Source organism: Argiope bruennichi, chromosome 1, assembly GCF_947563725.1.
Source record: "Argiope bruennichi chromosome 1, qqArgBrue1.1, whole genome shotgun sequence".
Classification (NCBI taxonomy): domain Eukaryota; kingdom Metazoa; phylum Arthropoda; class Arachnida; order Araneae; family Araneidae; genus Argiope; species Argiope bruennichi.
This window is the reverse complement of record NC_079151.1, coordinates 79,198,778-79,217,491: the sequence shown is the minus strand read 5'-3', so window position 1 is coordinate 79,217,491 and position 18,714 is coordinate 79,198,778. Positions and strand designations below refer to the sequence as shown.

General features: G+C 26.3%; 1 protein-coding gene across 2 annotated transcripts in view; it reads right to left on the bottom strand.

Annotated features, from left to right (window-relative positions):
- LOC129981047 (cell adhesion molecule Dscam2-like) overlaps nt 1-17,928 on the bottom strand; it is a 268,212-nt gene extending 250,284 nt beyond the window's left edge. For both annotated transcript variants that reach the window (XM_056091664.1, XM_056091674.1), the window contains exon 1: nt 17,365-17,928. In XM_056091664.1, the coding sequence (XP_055947639.1) occupies nt 17,365-17,476 (112 nt within the window). In that variant the 5' untranslated portion in view covers nt 17,477-17,928. The remainder of the gene's footprint in view (nt 1-17,364) is intronic.
- Nucleotides 17,929-18,714: the final 786 nt, after the last annotated feature.

Here is an 18,714-nt window from a genome sequence, read left to right as displayed (position 1 = left end):
TCTTTGCACTCAAATTAAATTTTCTCACTCAATTGAAAGTATTAGTATGAAAGTCAGCCAATATAATCTGCAGATACTTTTCTTGGTATATAAATATATTTCAGAATGTTTTCAAAATATATTATCTTTGAAAAAAGCAATTGCGTTTAAACGTACAATTTCATCTCAAATTACATATTACAACAAATAATATTTATAAAAAACATATAACTTTTTACTTAATATTTATTTTTCTATTATACAAAGATATATAGAAAACAATATAAGGGAAAATTCTACAATTATTTGAAAAATTAAAAAAAATATCCCCTAAGGAAAAAATACACTTTTTTTTATCGACATCTTTTCTCCGCAGAAACTTGTAAATATTTGTAGCATGGTTTACGAAGGCTAGCACTTAACCTGTATGCTAGTAAACATACAGGTTAAATACTAGTATAAAAATCAACCTGTAAATTCTGTATATATTTCTCTTGGCATATTAATATATTTAAATTTTTTTAAATACTTATTAGAAAAATTAATTATATTTGAACTATATAACAAAATCAGTCGAATGCGAACTTTCATCTAAATATTCTTCTGTACAATTTTCCTCATCACTAAAATCACTTTCTGCTTAATTAAAAAAGTCTCTGGAAATCTGTCTCACAACGAGGATCTGTAGGTTTCGAGGGCCAGATTTTAGAGTCATTTGTAAAGCAGTTCTATATAAGACTGGAACACTAAAGGGGAGTTGCGATCACAGAGACGTCGTGCAAAGAAATAACATAAATATTTAAAAATGCATCTGCTGAAACCGGTTGAAAAAGTGTATGTGTTGAGAATGTTGAGAAACAAGAAGCTACAGGGTCAAGCTATTCGACTGAGCTAAATATAGAATAAGAGTGACTAAAATTCCATCTTTAGCGGTCTGAGATACCGCACCTCCCAGTTAAGGGTTAAATAGAAATTTTTGCTTTCAGTTGAGTGTAAAATTTTCTAAAAGAGAATTACATATTAACAAAGAAAAACTGTATTCACTTTTGTAACTAAATAATTGATTGATCTTAAAATTTTGAGAAATCTTTACATTCAGAATCACTGTACTCAATCAAATAATTCGATTTGAAAGACAAGAAGTAAAACGATGAAAAAATATTTGATGCATTAGCTGTTCAAAATATATAATAATTTATAACACGCTTATTGTTCATTTTTAAACTAGGTGATCAGAAAAAAATATATATTAGAAATTCTTCATATTAATCTGCAGAATACTGTGTAAATAGTTCCAAGATTCTGATAAGTATATATTTACTATTATATCTAATTCAATTGTTAAATCTGAATTCTATTTTGATCCATTAGCTGTTTGTACCATTTAATTAATATTCTAATATGCTAATGTTTTATTCTTTGATAATATTTTTTTTTCTTTTTCACCTTCTTTTGCTAAGCGAGTGTTCGCAAAAATACTTATGTCTAAACTGATATTGATTGCATTATATGTCGATTAAGCCAACATTATAATCGAAACTGAAATCGATTATAATAATGCTAACCTAAATCAGTTCAAATGGGAAAATTTCAAATTAAAAATACTCTGAGTAAGTCCTTTCTGAAAGCTCTGACTAAAAAACAAAACCAAAAAAAATGCTGTGACCAAGGTTGCTAGGCTTTTCTACATTCTACTGTATCTAGTACAAATGAAGTTGCAGCATCTTTATTAACAACAACCTATTCTAATTGTATCAACGAAACTTTTAGACCTATGAAGGAAGAGTTTGCAATTGTCAAACTGTTTGTTTTATTATTATGTCCTTTTTCTTACGTGAAATCTTTAAAAAAATTGCTCTAATTAATTAGCTGAGCTTCTGAAGACAAATATGTATTCAATTTAGCTAATGTCATAAAATGTAATTACCATTTAATATTTAACATTAATAATTTATTGTTAATAGTATTTACTATTTATCATCTATCTACATACATTTTAAATTTAATTAGTAATTTTTTAAATTTTAAATATTCGAAAAGTTCCTTGGTTAAATCTTTAACTTTTTTTTTTCACTTCCTTTGATATTATGTGAAAAATTCTGAAGTCTTTCTTTTTTGAGTTAGTTATTAATAATACCCTTAATTGTTTATTATTTTTGCTATTAAATTTATTCATTTAATCATAAAAATATTATTGTTAATTATTTGAATTTTATTGGTTGATCTTTTATCCTTTTCATTTATATAAGTTCCAGCCATTATATGTTATCATAATTTCATATTTACATCAAATTTTTATTTAATTTTAGTAGGATTATTTAGGCATGTTAGTTGTATAATGTGAATTTTGAATTTAAAACATTTAAATACAATTATTATAAAATTTTTAAAGTTTAGATAAAATAGTACTAAATCCATCTATAAATCTTAATGACTATCTAAATCGATTACAAAGAATCATAATAATTCAAGACAAAGGGCATGTTGTATGTTATATTGACAATTATCAGTAAAATATTGTATGTAATTAGCACGCATAGCAGCAAATTAAACTAATGAAGATAAATAATACTATAAATAAACTGAACTTCATGATTAAACCATGAATGATTGCAATTTAGTAAGCATCACTGAATGTTGAAAATTTCAAATTAAATTGAATTTTTGAAAGATATTTTTCAATCATAACACAACATTCAAGAATAGAGCAGCAAGATGGCTTTACTTACAAGATATTTATTTACCTTAATTCCAAATGTTATGTCCTTACTAGGTCGGTATTGCAAACTTTCTAAATTATCACAAACATTTCGTTCAAAGTCATCAAATTGAATTTGTTTCTTTAATTTTATTCATAGAGTCAATTTCTGTGAATTAATACTTAATTTTATTGGATATTTCATGAAAAATGATTTAGATGGGAAAAAAAATCTTGCTTAATTTAAATGCTGAAAAAATATTGCATGAATAGGATATATTTATCTGTAAACATATATAATTCGGATTTTAAAGATCTTACATGGTGAAAATGCTTGTAAATACGATAATACGATTCCAGTTTCCAAAAATTTAATAAAAAGCACCATCTGTGTGCATAGCCAAATAAAATTATGTGGAGAAAAATACTATTTCAAGCTTTTTTTGCAAAACTTTATATATCAAATTACTCACGATGATTAATTAATAAAAATTATAAAATTGAAGAATATTAATTAATAATTTGAAGAATATAAATCCTCGCCTATTGAAAATATACAGATGTACGATGAAATGAAGTTCTAAGATTAAAAATATAATTTCAAATAAAAAAAAATATTTTGATATTTCATGTACAACGACAAACACGAGGCTTTATTAGATATTTGATGCCAAGTTAAAGATTTTAAATCAAACTGCCTCTCCCAATTAATTAATTCCCAAAATGTATACCGGCGCCATCTAATTCTGTTTTTATTATTCATTTCCTTGGCGCATACAGAAATCTTCCCCCGCCAATTTATCCTTCAAACAAATGATTTTATGAAATTCGGCTTAGGATTATGCCATAGAATTATTTCGTCAGCTTCCGTTTGCTAAAACATAGAATCGGTAACAAAAGAATGCTCTCTTTAGAAGAGCTTTATCCGGTAGCTTTGCATCAAAATGGGAAAATCTTGTCTGAGAGCGATCCAATTTCGCCTCTGTTTCTTAAAGGAAGGTAGGAATTCCCTATTTATGAGGAAGATCTCAAGTTTCGTATTTTGGGGATGAATAAGACTGTCATTCTGCAGCAGAAATGGGAATGAAATAGTGCTATTGCATTGTGCCGGAGATTCGGTTTCCGTGTTCCGGGAAGACTACGGGGATGGAAACGCCTTCAATAAATTTATATCGAAAGTATTTAAGCGTAAATACTCTCAAGACCAATTCGACTTTTAATGGAATTTCTGAGTGGGGTGCTTCTTGAGATATTTTATTACCGGGAAGTCTGAAGAGAGAATGCAAAAATTTATAAGGAAATTTATAAATATTTATTGCCTACTTTATTTTGTAAATATTCATAGTTTGCTATTAAAACTGCAATTCTAGAAAGTAGAGTAAACTTTTGGTCCAAAATTGTCGCCATCGATTTACAGAGACGCTATTTTTGTGAAATAAAAATGACATGTAGCTTAAAAATATCAAAATTCCTGTATTATTATAAAAATTAGATGATAATAATATTAATAAGTTTTGGTTCACATTATAAAGAAGAATTTATACTAAAATTCAAAAATTTTAATGGATTGTAAATATTTCAATTTGTACATAGGTGTATATATTTATTTTAATTGTAAAAATATAAAGGATGGCACAAAATTAACGCAAGGTTTGAATTTGTCACCATTCTTGAAGTAAAGAATTGGCAACCCTATTGAAAACAGCTTGACAGCTGATAGTTTAGGTTAGTAAAAATGGAGCGTTACACGATAGAACAGTGTGTTTTTATTGCTGAACAATATTTCAAAAATAATGAAAGTTCATAATTTGTGATTGACCGGCTAGATAGTGTGATTTAACATCACTGGATTTCTTTTTATGCGGTTATTTGAAGTGAAAAACTTATGCCAACAAGCCGAAAATTACGCGTGCATTGAAGGAGGAAATTCAAAGCTGCAACATTGAAATTCAGCCATATTTATGCAAAATGGTCATGAAAAATTTCGACAAAAGAGTGCATATGTGCCAGTGAAGCCATGGAGGCCGTTTATCCTTTGTCTTATTCCATACATAACTCCATTCTGTGTACTTCACAATTCAATAAAAATATAAAAATATTAAAGGAAAAAAAAATCTGTGGTTTTTATATAATTGATATCTTGCATTAACTTGTTTTTTTTTATCTTGTAACACTTCATTTTTATTAACCCTAAACTATCAACAGTCAATTAGTTTTATTGATAGGGTTATCAGTACTTTACTGCATGAATGGTAGCAAATTTAAATCTTTGCTTTAATTTTTGGGACACCCTTTATAAAGTGTCATGCTAATTTGAAAGAGGAGGCGTTTAATTGGTCTTTTTTGACGATGTAATATCTCAAGATTAACAAAATGTTCGACATATATGTGCGCAAAGAATTTCACATTGGTGCTGTTTATTTCGCTTTCAAATTTCTCTAATTAAAAGGCAAATTTTATTTAAATTATCATAACATGTATCAGCGTATGAAGTGTTCTTTAAAGTACTATAACAATTCCATGGTTCTATATGGATTTTAAGTTGCTTGTAAATATTTATTTGCTTTTTAAAAGATTTCTTCACCTTCCAGATATTCCTATAATCAACTCTTTCATTAACTTCTATTTCCCTTCACAGAATATAAACTGCCATAAATTTTTAAATACTGTTAATGTGTGTGAATTTTAAATTCACTCCTTCTTAGAATATCTTCTTTGTATTTAATATATATTTATGCGGATATCCAGCCAGGTATTTTATGGAACACATGCAATAAATCATCAAAATTCCTGCCAATGATTCCAACCTTCAACCTGATTAGATTGTTACATCTGTATTATCTAATAACTATAGCTGTGGAAGGATCATCTAATTCTAAAGGTGGTATATCTCTCAAAAGTAAATTAAATAGCTTCAGTAGCAGAAAATGTGATATTTGCTAAAATTACAAATACAAAACATTTTAATATTTTGTATTTGACTTTTAATGGAATTTCTGAGTGAGTAATATTCTAACTCTCAATAAATACCGGACATACAATAATTTAAGATGAAGCCAATATAATGCGATCATGCATGTAAACAAACAAAAATGACATGGACAATTTTACAAACACTTTCTAGAGGAGTTATACAGTATTATTATGAATATTTTAAGAAGAGTGTCACATCTTCTTTAATCGAATCGTTAATTTTTGACTAACTTACATCGTTTCACATTCCGGGAACTTCTGACATGCATCAAATATGCGTTTGCATGAGAAATAGAATCTCAATGGCAATAGACTATTGCAAATGGTTGTTAAAATTGTGTCAGGATTTCTGACAAAACTTTTGAGGCTCTCTTTTAATAGTATTGCTTGTTTGAAAATGCTATAGACATTAAAAATTTTAACATAATTTTGTTGGTTGCTTTGATTACTGGTGCCGGACGACTATCGCCTTCAAGAATGTTAGATGCCATTTGTGTCTTATTTACAAACTTAAACGCATATTTATTTCTGTTTGTTATTGTAGTATAAAACTTATTTTTCAACAGAAATATAATATAGATTAAAAATTTTAGATATTTCTATTCTTTAAAGTTTTATTATAGATGAGTTCTCAAAAACCTATCAAGAATATAAAGCTAAACAATTATGTTAGATTCAAATGATCTGTTTTTTGAATTTTATAAGCATTGATTGACCAACATGATTTTATTTTGTATGAGTTATTTAATTTAAGAAAGAATTAGTAAGAAAATATTTTAGCAAATATATTAATAAATAATTATTTATATTTTAAAAGCATCAAAATATGTTCATTAGAAATGTATTTTATGAACATTGAAATTTCAGAACAGTGATATTTTCTCCTTTTCCAAGAGTTAAATGAAAAAATTGAGTTTTTTAACATTTCCTATACAAAATGTAGTTCACATACAAAAATAATTTTATTTTATTTGTAAAACAAGACTCATAAAAATCACACATCAAAGATAGTGTTTTCCGAGGCTATTAAAGGAAAAAGATCCTTTATCAAAAACAATACGATTGAAGAGAGAGATACTTGCAGTGAAAAAAATATATTATTTGCACAAAAGCATCAGATAGAAATAAAATATCTCCACGATTATTTGAGCAACTTTAATAATAGCCTTTTGCTGTAGGGGAAAGAAATTACGATGTTAAATGATACGTAAAGGCCGATATTTATATAACGTTTCCTGCCTAATTGGTCCTTAGATATATTATAAATAAACAATTCTTATTTTGAAACAACTAGTTTTCATTCTCATTGGACATATGTAGCTTTATGAAATTCGAAAGGGGTAGTAACAAGCTTCACTTCACTTTTCATAGTATTTGCTACAAAAGAGAGAAAACTGAAATAAATTAAATTATATGTTAGTTAGATATCCCTGGGAATACTGATTTTATTTAATTTCACTTAAAATTATTTTTTATAGTCCCCGTATTGAAGAATTTTTAAATTTCCGATTTTGAAAAATATTTAACTGGGTTTCTTTATTAGCACTGCACCAGTTGTATTTTATATCTATATGAGCTACTCTAATTGAGTCAAATAATTCTCTATGTAGGCATTTAGATCCGTTTGTAAACAAGAAAAACGGTTTGAATTTCATTTCACCACTAACAGCAACACAGTCGCAGACAAGCATCTAGTTTTATTATTATTAGTGATGAACCTTAAATATTGCCATGGTGATTGCTATATACTGTTCTATTTCCAGATCAAATCCTATCTTCATACCTTTTTTTTTTTTTTTCAAAACATTTGGTAACCAGAACTCTAACAGCTTTTCTTATCTTACAGATCATTATTATTCCGAAATTTCAAGGATAATATACCCAATAAGTTTTGTTTATAGTTTTAAAGACCATTTAAGATTACAATAGGCATTCAAAATAAAATTTTCTCAGTTTCTGAGCTAATGCCCTGGAAATCCTCACAATATATTTATTATATAATTTTTATAATGAAATTTCAAAATATTTACTAGTAACATTTATTTCTTGCTATGAAATTAATGAAATATACCGAATTAATGTAAATCACCAAATCTTTTGCGTGTGCTAAAATATGATATAGAAAATCTTATTATAGCATTTTTAAATCCTTACTTTAGTGTTATACATTATGCAATGCTGAAATAACAACTCTTGGCTGAAATTATATATTATAATAACTATCAAAATGAAATTATTTGATTTTTTCTTTAAAAATAATCAAAATCATTGAAAATGGTGAAACATGAGAACTTCAGATATTTATGAATAATTCTAATAATATATGGCAATACAATAAAGAAGGAAAATGATCACATTTTAGTTGAAAATATTATGCTCAAAAATATATTTTATAATATGAAAACTATTGCTATAAATCATTTTTCGAAAATGGTAAAAGATACATTTATGTAAACATAACAGTAATTTGTTGAGTAATGTATAAATTGCAATCCTGAATAAGATAATATCCAAAAAATATTTTTAAAGATTTTAATTATCTGCGTATTAATAAAAAATAAATAAATATAATATAATATAAGTTTAGATCAGTTTTCAAATATTAAAATATATTGTACTTTAAGAAATATATAAAAATGTATATTCTCATTTAATCATTCCTAATGCCATAACTTTTGATAGATTTAATATTTATTCACAATTATAATAAAGTTGGGAAAATATTCTTTTAAATATCTAAGTGCAATTGTTGTAAACACTGAAATATGAAATATCGGTAAATTCTTTCACAGTGTTTTCCTAAAATATGTATGAAATTTTATATCATTTAAAATATTAATGCAAAATGTTTATATATATAAAACCAGAGAAATTGGTTAAATTAGAACAAAAATGTGGATTTCAAAAGGATTGGATTTAGTAAAAGCGTTTTCTTTACACTTTTTAAGCATTTCAATATCATACAATCATTTCTATTATGTGAAATAGTTATTAGCAGCATATATATATTTGTGAAAAATATTTCCTTATCATGTTTAATTTTTATAATATATCCAAGTTAATGAACTTATTCAATCATTAAATATTCAGAATTAAATAGGATTTACTTCAATATAATTATACATGTTTTCATATAAGCAAAATCGTTTATGATAAAATATGAATAAATCAAGAAAATTTAAATTTTACAAAATGAAAATACTAGAAATAAAAGCAAACTATAAAATTTAGAAAATTATTTCCATTAAATTTAAATAATAATAAATATACATTTCAATACGGAATGATTAAGAATTTTTATATATTAAACGGTACAATTTATTTCTACATTATATATTCTATTTTGCTACTTCAATTTCATCTACTTTAATATGCATTTATTCATGGAAATTTATAGTTAATTACTTTCATAAAACTTTCAGTGTTATTGTATAATAGAAATATTTAGACAATACTTCGCAATTTCATCAACTTTAAAATACATATTTACTACACATTATTAAAATTTTCATTTTAATCAGAAGAAAAATGAAGCAAAATCATAAAATTTCAAATTCATTATCTATTGTTATGAATATTTTGTAAAATGTAAATTGATTTGGGAATTACATTCTTATATTTTTTATCTGAATTAAAAAAATTGTTGTACAATGAAAAGAGTAGTACAAAACCCATTGATTTATTATAATTAAAAAAACCTATGACCACCAATTATTATGAAAGATTAATACCAAAAATTAAGAAAAAAGATAGTGCTTTTTCAAAAAAAAAAAAAATGTTATCTTTATTTTCATTAGATTCATTTAGGTTTCCACTCATTTTAATGACAGTCTAATGAGAAAATCATTGAAATTTTCTTTCATTCAAAAGCGCTTGTTTTTCTCATTCCTTTTGAAGATCAGAAAAGAGAAAGTTTCTTTTAAAAATGAAACGGGGAGGAAAATCAAAATCTGGGAAGTATTTTCTTTCAGGTTTCCTTGAATGTAAAGAAAAAAAAAATTCTTGGAAATGTACTAGTTCGTCTTACAAATTTTCTGAAGGGATGCTATATTACTATTTTTTGCATTTAGTAATCGAAACTGATGTTTACGGAATGAAAGTATTCTTCATATTTTAAATATTTTCAATAAATAAAAGCATGTAAATATCTGTGTGTTACATACTGTATTATAGTTACCCATCGTGACATCGTTTCAAAAAAGTTAGCTTAATGCAATAATTTATGATATTCTAAAAATTTCATTAATTAAATGGTCCTTAAAAATAATAAATCTTTATAAAATAAGGCACAAAAATTCAATTTTGTCATTCTTATTATGATTATTTAAATATTCTTTATAAATCGATTCTTAAAAGAATAATTTTTCATTATTTATTTATGCATGGAGAAAATAATTATTGCTATACTGGGAAATCACTACATAAAATAATACGCACCCAAGGAGTAAAACCTTTTAAAATTATATCATATGAGATGAAATGTATATCTTGTGTTCTGTTGTAGAGATTTTCTCTTTTTACAGCAGCATACATCTTTTACATTCTTTACAGTAACGTACACATTTTGGATGAATTTTATTCAAAAGTAAATATGATTATAGCTTTCATTTTTAAATTTGTAAGTAATGCAGCAAATAATATGAATCAAGTAAAATCTTCCATTTTTTAGTTGACAGTTTCTGTCATTTAAAAATGTTTTTAGACATATAAAGATTTTCTGTTGATTTTCTGATTCCAATGAAAGTGCATTATTTATTTTATTGTTTATTTTTAAAATCTGTAGATTCTTTGTAAACAAGATAACAAAAGGCAAAATTTTATTGTCATATCTCTTTAATTCTCATATTGTCAGCATGCACGTCTTAAATAAAATATTTTTTTTTCATTTCACTAATTAAGTATCAAGAAGTAAATTCTATATTAGATATCTTTTGTGAACTGATATATAGAAAATGTCAAGGCATTAAAAAGGCAAGACAAGACATTAAAAATTTAATGTATACTTTTCGATCATATATGTTATTTTCCAAATGTTCCAAAGGAATAATTCTTTGTTTTATATTTCAGATTTTCAATTGTAAAATATTGCAATAACCATTCGTGAAAAAACTTAATCGCGTGTTTAGTTATGAAATCTATGATACTTGTCATTTTTCTTATTAATGCAAGCTTTTTCATTAAAATGAAAAGCAATCTTTTTAGCTATTTTCTTTTAAATTATTTTGTTTTCTGTCTAAATTATGTCTGTTTTCTGTCAATTATTCAAATTTCTTCTGTCTAAAGTCTTCTAAACAATCAATAATCTAAAAGCTTTGTTTTCACATCTACGCAAAAAAAAAAAAATCCTTTTTTTATATGTATAATTTTTTTTGGCGAACAGTTGGTTTATAATTCTCATACATAAAATAATAATCATGATTCTCTCATGAAAGTATATTTTTAAATATCAGATAGTGATGGACATCAAAATCATATTATTTTAAAAGCTTTAAGTTTGTTCGAATCATTGTGTATATGAACTATCCTATTAGAATCAAATTTCATGGCAACTTATAGCTTAAAAACGTAATTTCTTGTTCTGAAATATATTTTTTCTAATTCTGAAGGCAAACTGCACAGACATCAAACACATCCTTTCTTTTTATAAATTTCAATTATAGAAGAAAAGCATGTAATTGAATATGTGATGAACCAATTCAAATGAATGGGTATGTCACCTCAAAAATATAATCTATTGTTGAACATAAGGGAAAAAATGCTTTTTTTAAAAAAACATTATCGAAATTTAGAAAAATTTTGCACAACAATAAAATGGATAACATTAAAAAGATATATATATATATATATATATATATATATATATATATATATATATATATATATATATATATATATATATATATATATATATATATATATATATATATATATATATATATATTAATTTTACTATCATGTAAAAAATTGTTTATACTCTTCAACATATTCAAAAGTTATTACTGAAGAGTGCAATAATAAAATTCTAATAAAAATGTTTAAAGACTCTCCAATATCGACAGTTTCACCTTCCAAAGTATATATGTACTAAATTGGTAGCTCTAGTTCTAAGAATCTATCCTATAGAGCGCCTACAAACACACAAGCATAATAACTTTTATTATTAGCAAATACTGAGATACAGATGGAGGTGCTATAATAAATTTCAATTTAAATACTTTCGAAATGACAGAAAAAAATTGTTAAATTCAGAAAGAAGAGAATTTCTTTCAATTTATTTTTTTCCAAGTTACTTCAGATATTTCTTTTATGTGCACAAAATAGTGCTAGAAATTTGTGAGTTTTTGATTGATTGCTGTAATTATTTTTCTTATTTCTGATTGCTGTGATTATTTTTCTTAATGGACAGCACTTCGGCAAACCACTGAATATAAGAATGAAAGAATCGTGAGCACATTTTTGTATCTAATCAAGACAGAAGTCAATCTATTGGTCTTCAGATGAGAAACTTTTATTTCTGTCTTTATCTTCAACAGCGGAATAGCAACAAATCCGATGAATAGCTCTGTAACTACTTATCTTTGCCACTATGACCGTAAAATAAGATACCTCGTATCTGTGTTCTGGAATCAAATATCTGTTGTTGTATTTTTCTAATTGTTTGCAATCAAAAATAATTATTTATATAAAGAAAATTAAAAGTCTTTTCGTCAATTTTGAATATTTATAAACATTCTTAATTTATAAATAATTGAAAAAACGTATTGTTTATTTACGTTATTTTAATCTTCATGGAATTTAGAATTAGTCTGAACTTCTTAAGATTTTTTTTTTGTATTCCATCGATTAATTTCAGAATTTCTGCTATATTCGGAAGCATTAATTATAAATAGAATTTCTTCCCTATTTATATTTTATTCTTTTACAATTCCCCCTTTCATCTAGAATTTTCTCTAAGGTAAGGTTTAAAATTAAGTACTTACTATATGTCATGATTTTTTTTTAATTTGTAAAGGTTTTTAATCCAAATGAGTATATTATTTAATTTCATCCATTAGTTTCCGTACAGCATAAATATATTGATATTTTTGCTAAAAAACTTAATTATTGTCGTAATAAAATATTTTGAGAATTAAATCCTTTTCGTATTCCAAATAATAAAATTCAGAACTAAATATTTGATAAATTTATGTGGCATAAATTGTTAACGGGCATTTCAGAATATTCGACATAAATTGTTAAAATAAATTTATAAGAATAAATTGTTAGAATGGATGCTGAAAGTTTTTCACAATCGAAAATGTTTCCTTCAAAAACATATTAAATACCGTAGATAAAGGAACAAAAATATGCGTAAGATGATTTCTTAGATGGGTTTAGGACATTTTCATTATTTAAAAAAAATTAAATGAAATTTATTTTTTTTCTTAAAAATATTCTTGAAGGATTCGTTAGGAAATTTAATTGAAGTTATTTCATTTTTGGAGAAAATCTCTCAAATAATCAAATGTAATCAAATTGCATGTTTTAAATCATTTTTGATTTTTTAAAGCATGTTTTCTTCTTCAAATGAGATCGCAAATGATTAATTTGAAACGTTGATACTAAAATAGGAGTATTTTCCTAAAATTATTAGTCAAAAGTGGTAACTAAATTGCAGGACATGTTAATTAATGCTAGAAACAGAACACGATTATGGACTCGAAATTGCCCTAACAGATCAACATTTCTTAAGACATGTATTTCTTATTATTAATTATTATTAATAATAAGAAATACATGTCTTAATATTATTATTAATTATTATTAATAAATAGACGAATTAAATCATATTTAACAAATCTTAATGAGAAATTAATGTAAAATAATTACAAACTAATATGTAAACTAACGTTAATGACAAACTAACTAATTCATTTTTTAATAACTGTTAAAATTTGTTAGTTATAAAAAAATCATTTTAGCAGGAATAAACTTTGTTAAAAACCTTTGGAAATTTCATTTTATATCAAAGCGATGTTTCAAACCTCATCATATTTCTAATAATTTTTAATGAAACATTAAACTTATTTCCTAGGCTTAGTATTACAATGCATTCCTTGAATTTTATGGTAATAGAAGTATACACTGCCTGAAAATTTCTCAAATTCTTAGATTATTTTTGTAAACAACTTAGATTTTCAGCAAAGGTTTGAGCAAACAACAGCGTAGAGCGACAATTTTAGAGTAATACAATTTTACATTAAGAATCATATAGTTTATATCTTAAGAAGCACACATTAATTATATATAAAGGAACTTATATGTAAAAGCACCCCACCATAGTCTTTTCTCATAGACTGAAAAAATGTTTACAGGCCGGTATTTTTAAAAAAGGAATTATTGTCTTAGACATTTATTGTATTAAATAACTGTATATTAAATAATATTGCGTACATCAAATGAAAAATATAATTAATAAATAAATCATAAATTATATATTGCAACATATATGATTTTCAGAAATACTTTTATATTTAGTGAGCCCCGCTTATTCAAAGGATACATTTTTAACGTTCAGTAAATGTTATAGCTAAATCGTATGCTAACTTTTAACGGTAAATCGATTTTTAAGATATAAATGAAAATCATGAAATTAATTTATAACATAAATTCCCAACATAAAGATGATGTATATTAAAATTCCTATTTTCTATTTGTAAGTAAAAAAAGTCAGTTTAAAAATCAGAAAATCTTTGAGAATAAAATTTGATAAAGAAATGTTTTAGAAAACTTACAAAGAAATACAAAAAAAGAGAGAAATGTTATCTCGGAACAATGTTGCAAACTAAAATAAATAAATAATTTAAAAACTAGTTTGAACATTTCTTTTTTTATTTTGTTTTTTCGTACAAATTTCGCTTTGCTGTAAAAATGGTAATTGTAATCTGGAAGCTGGCGAAGTTTTGATAATCCAGTATTAGACCTATCCAGTCAGCAATACACTATTGGAACTCTTTCTATTTCTCAAGTAGAATGATAATTTGAGAAGGCATTAGGACAAGCAAATAAAATTTTATGTATTGTCTTCCCATGAATTTGAAGATTTCTGCAAAATTTTGGGCAAAGTGTTTCCAATTATAGTTATTTCGTTTTCCAAGTCTCTGTGAACATGATAATTTGCAATAATTTGGCTCCAACGGTGCAAGAATTGGGGCCAAAAGGCTCCAAATTCGAAACTCGTATCAGCCATTCGTATCAAACTCGTATCTGCCATTCGTATCAAACTCGTATCAAAGAACTGCCTAAAAAACGGCTCTGGTGCACATTTGATCCCTTGAGATAAAATATCTGTCTGAATAGATCCCAGCTCAGGTATCGCCCTCGTCATCTAGCTGTGGTATCAAATTACAAGATACGTCTCAAAGCAGTCTTAGTGTTGCTTTAAATTCAACAACGCAGAGATAAATTGATGAAATAGATCATATAGCTTTATTGCCAACATTTTAGACTTTAAGAGTTGATCTTTCGCTAGTCAGTATATTTCTGAGTCTATGAATGCGATATCACAAAAATGCAGCGATGTAGGTAAATGTAATTTGTTTTGCACTCTAATCACGGAATAGATCTGAATCTACAACAAATTTTAAATGCTATCGATCTACTAGAGAAAATTCAAACGCATTATCGATTATATTTATTATATTTTGATACCGGCTATTATTATTGAAAATAGAAATAATATTTGTATGTGGATTGTTCTAGTCCTCTAATAGAAATATATTTTGACCGAAACCTACCTAATTCGTTATGAATATAAATTTCAGAGGAAGGCAATGTAAACGTCGGAGCGATCATTATTAATTTTTAAATTACAACTGAATTTTTCATTAATGGAAAATTAGACAAGATTCTATTGATGATGATGTGTCTGCTTTACCAAGGAAAGGGAGTGAGGTAGCTTCTGAGGGTAAAGACCCCTGAGCACCCGAGGGCAGAAGTCTGACTTCTAGCTCATATGAAGACGAAACTCACACATTCACTTGCACATCCCCTTTTTACAGGGGGGGGGGGGGCACATTCACACACCTCACAAATAGAACACAGATGAGGAACAGCCATGCCCGAACCGGAATTCGAACCCGGGACGCCCAGATCACGGGGAAGATGCGCTACCCTATGCAAGGACGCCGGCACAAGATTCTATTGTATTTCTGAAATAACAGCCTTAATTAAAACAGCACAAAAATAAATAATTTTTTATTTCAATAGAATTTTTTTAAAATTGTTTATTGATGATATCAGTGTATTTCTTCTTCATCTTTTCTTCTATATTTCTATAATGCTTTAAAATATGTGTTTGCATAATTTTCAAAGATATATTTTGATATCGCAATGAAATTCATCGTAGCTATAGAATGCAATTTTGAAAATCTTTTATCTCTTTTTCAGCCCATTTTCATTATTTTATCACGAGCTAATCCTCCTTTATTGAAAATGAAGAAAGACGTTGACGAATCTACAAAGTAATGTTTACGTAAGGAATAAGAAAGTGAAATTACAATACCACTTTTTAAATAAATTATCCTGACACTTTTTAATGGAAATATAATACCTCGGGGTTCGTCGCAATTTGGAAGGTCCATGCATACTATAATTAAATAAATTTAAATGTATTAAAATACAGCGCATTTAATGTCTTCCTAGCTCGAGGTTTTAATATATTTGTTCGAAAAATCCTGAACATAAAATTATGTATAACTATTTCCTTGAAATAAAACTCAAGCAATATTTCCAGGGAATGTTGCTTTTAACACATGTATACTATGACAAGAGAAAATTTAAATGTATTAAATTACCATGGTTTTAATGCCTTTGTATTTGGAGACTTAAATATATTTTTCGGAAAAATCATGGCCATAAAATTATGCCTAAGAAATTTAATTAAAATTAACCACGAGCAATAATTCCAAGGAATCAGGTGACCGCTAAAGGTGACCAGATCGAATATCTATTAAGCACACGAGAAAGTCGAAAATCCTTGATAAAACTTCGCTTGTTTTAATACAAGTAGATAAAAGTTTTTTGCAAAATAATAATAATAATAATAATAATAATTTCATAAATTTTGATCAGTAAATTCTTATGCAAATATTTTAAACGAACTAAAATTTTCTTGGGTTATTAGAGAGAAAAAGGAAAAAAGAACTCAAAAAGTACACTAATTAATTACTACCTGTAAAATGTTAAAACTTGTGACATTTCTGGCTACAATACAAAAATCCATGTTAAAAAATATAGTTTTTATCTGAAATATAAAATTTTAAATACTTTTTATAGTATAGTTATACCTTTTAAACCAATTCCCGATTGTCTTATTATAAATTTTATTCATTCTAAACATTCAAAAATATTTAAACCATTAAAATGGAAAAATTTCCAACAATTCTAAAACATGTATTTACTAAAATTCTAAAATACTGTGGTGTAAAAATAGAGTTATTTAATAGGAAATAGCAGTAAATAGAAAAAAATGAAATTTTGGATATAAGAATTCATTAAATACAGTATAAATTAAATAAATTTTAATTTACCGTACAAAAATATCGTTCTTTCTTTAAATTAATATGTTAAGTTATTGTTAAATTAATTATTTGTTAAACAGTAAAGATTGACAATTTTTTTTGTATTAAAAATTTAGAAACAAAATTAACAAAGAAAATAAACCTTTTACTTACATAATGTTGGCGTCATCAAGAGAAAATTAAAGATACACAGTTTTTGAATGATGGAGAGAGAATAAATCCTTTCAACTTTAACACGAAATCTATAAGTATTCTTATGCGTCATATTTTTTTCTGTTTCCAATCTGTTATATGTCAATTTCCGCTTTATAATTCACATATATCAATTAAGTTTTCTGAAATGTCACTTTATTAAATTTCAATTAGTTGAAATTTGTCATTGAAAAAGTTGTCTTATGACTGTTAAGAATGTTTTCCATTGAGTTCTACAACTTCTTGACGGAGCGCAAAAAATAAAGAAGCGCACGTGGTTCCACTCGCACAAATTACACCAAGTTTTTCTCAGTGACTTCTTGCTCTCTTTCTTTACATCAGTTGTTTTGGTCCATCCATTCAAATAACATTTGTCAACCACTCATTGGCGGGAGCAATGCCTCCACCTACTCACACGTTCTCATCTGTCAATGTCACCTGGTGTCGGGGCGGTGTAGCGAAGCTCTGACGGACGTCCGGACTGTGGCAGGGGCGCTACCACTGAGCCCTCGCTGTCTGACAAACTGTACCCTTCTCTGGAACACCGCACAATTTGTCTCTCTGCGGGTTGCCAAGAAAGAGATACTTTTCTCACTGATGAAAGCGGGAGATACCCGCCAATTCGAAAGCGATTTGTCGCCAACTGTGAAGTCGGAACTTTGGAGCGAGCGGAAAGTTTTCTCTCCTGTATTTCAGCTTTTCCTAACAGAGCGGAAATGTATTGTGCTAAAAATGATGCTTAAGTTGTGAAGATCTATAATAGACATTTCAATTTAACCTTATCAGTACATTAATGAATATTTCAATCATTAATTTGTTTTTAGCGCCTGAATCGTTAATTTTATTACTTTTAGTTTTTAATTACTATTATTTTGAGAAACTTTTATAAATAATCATAATTTATTTTAAATACATAAAGTTCACTGAATTTTTAGAAGAAAGCTTTAATTTCCCCTAGGCAACAATTTAATGTCCTATTGAGAAAATAATTCGAAAGGCAAACTTAAAGATTAACTTTTAAAAGTCTAGATATAGCTTCTAAAATTCCGTATGCTAAAAATTAAATTTTATGAATTTGTTTTTAACAATAATATTCAACAGTCATTAAAAAGCGAGAAAAATGACTTTGACTTCTGAGCAGTATTTCAATAGAAATGCTAACCAATCATATAATTATTGATAAATCAATCGTTACGAAAAATGTTCATAAAATATATATATTTAGGCCGATCTTACGCATGAGAATCTATTTCAGACTAAGAAGAAGATATCAATCGAAATCAATAAAAATTGACAATAAATAAATTTCAA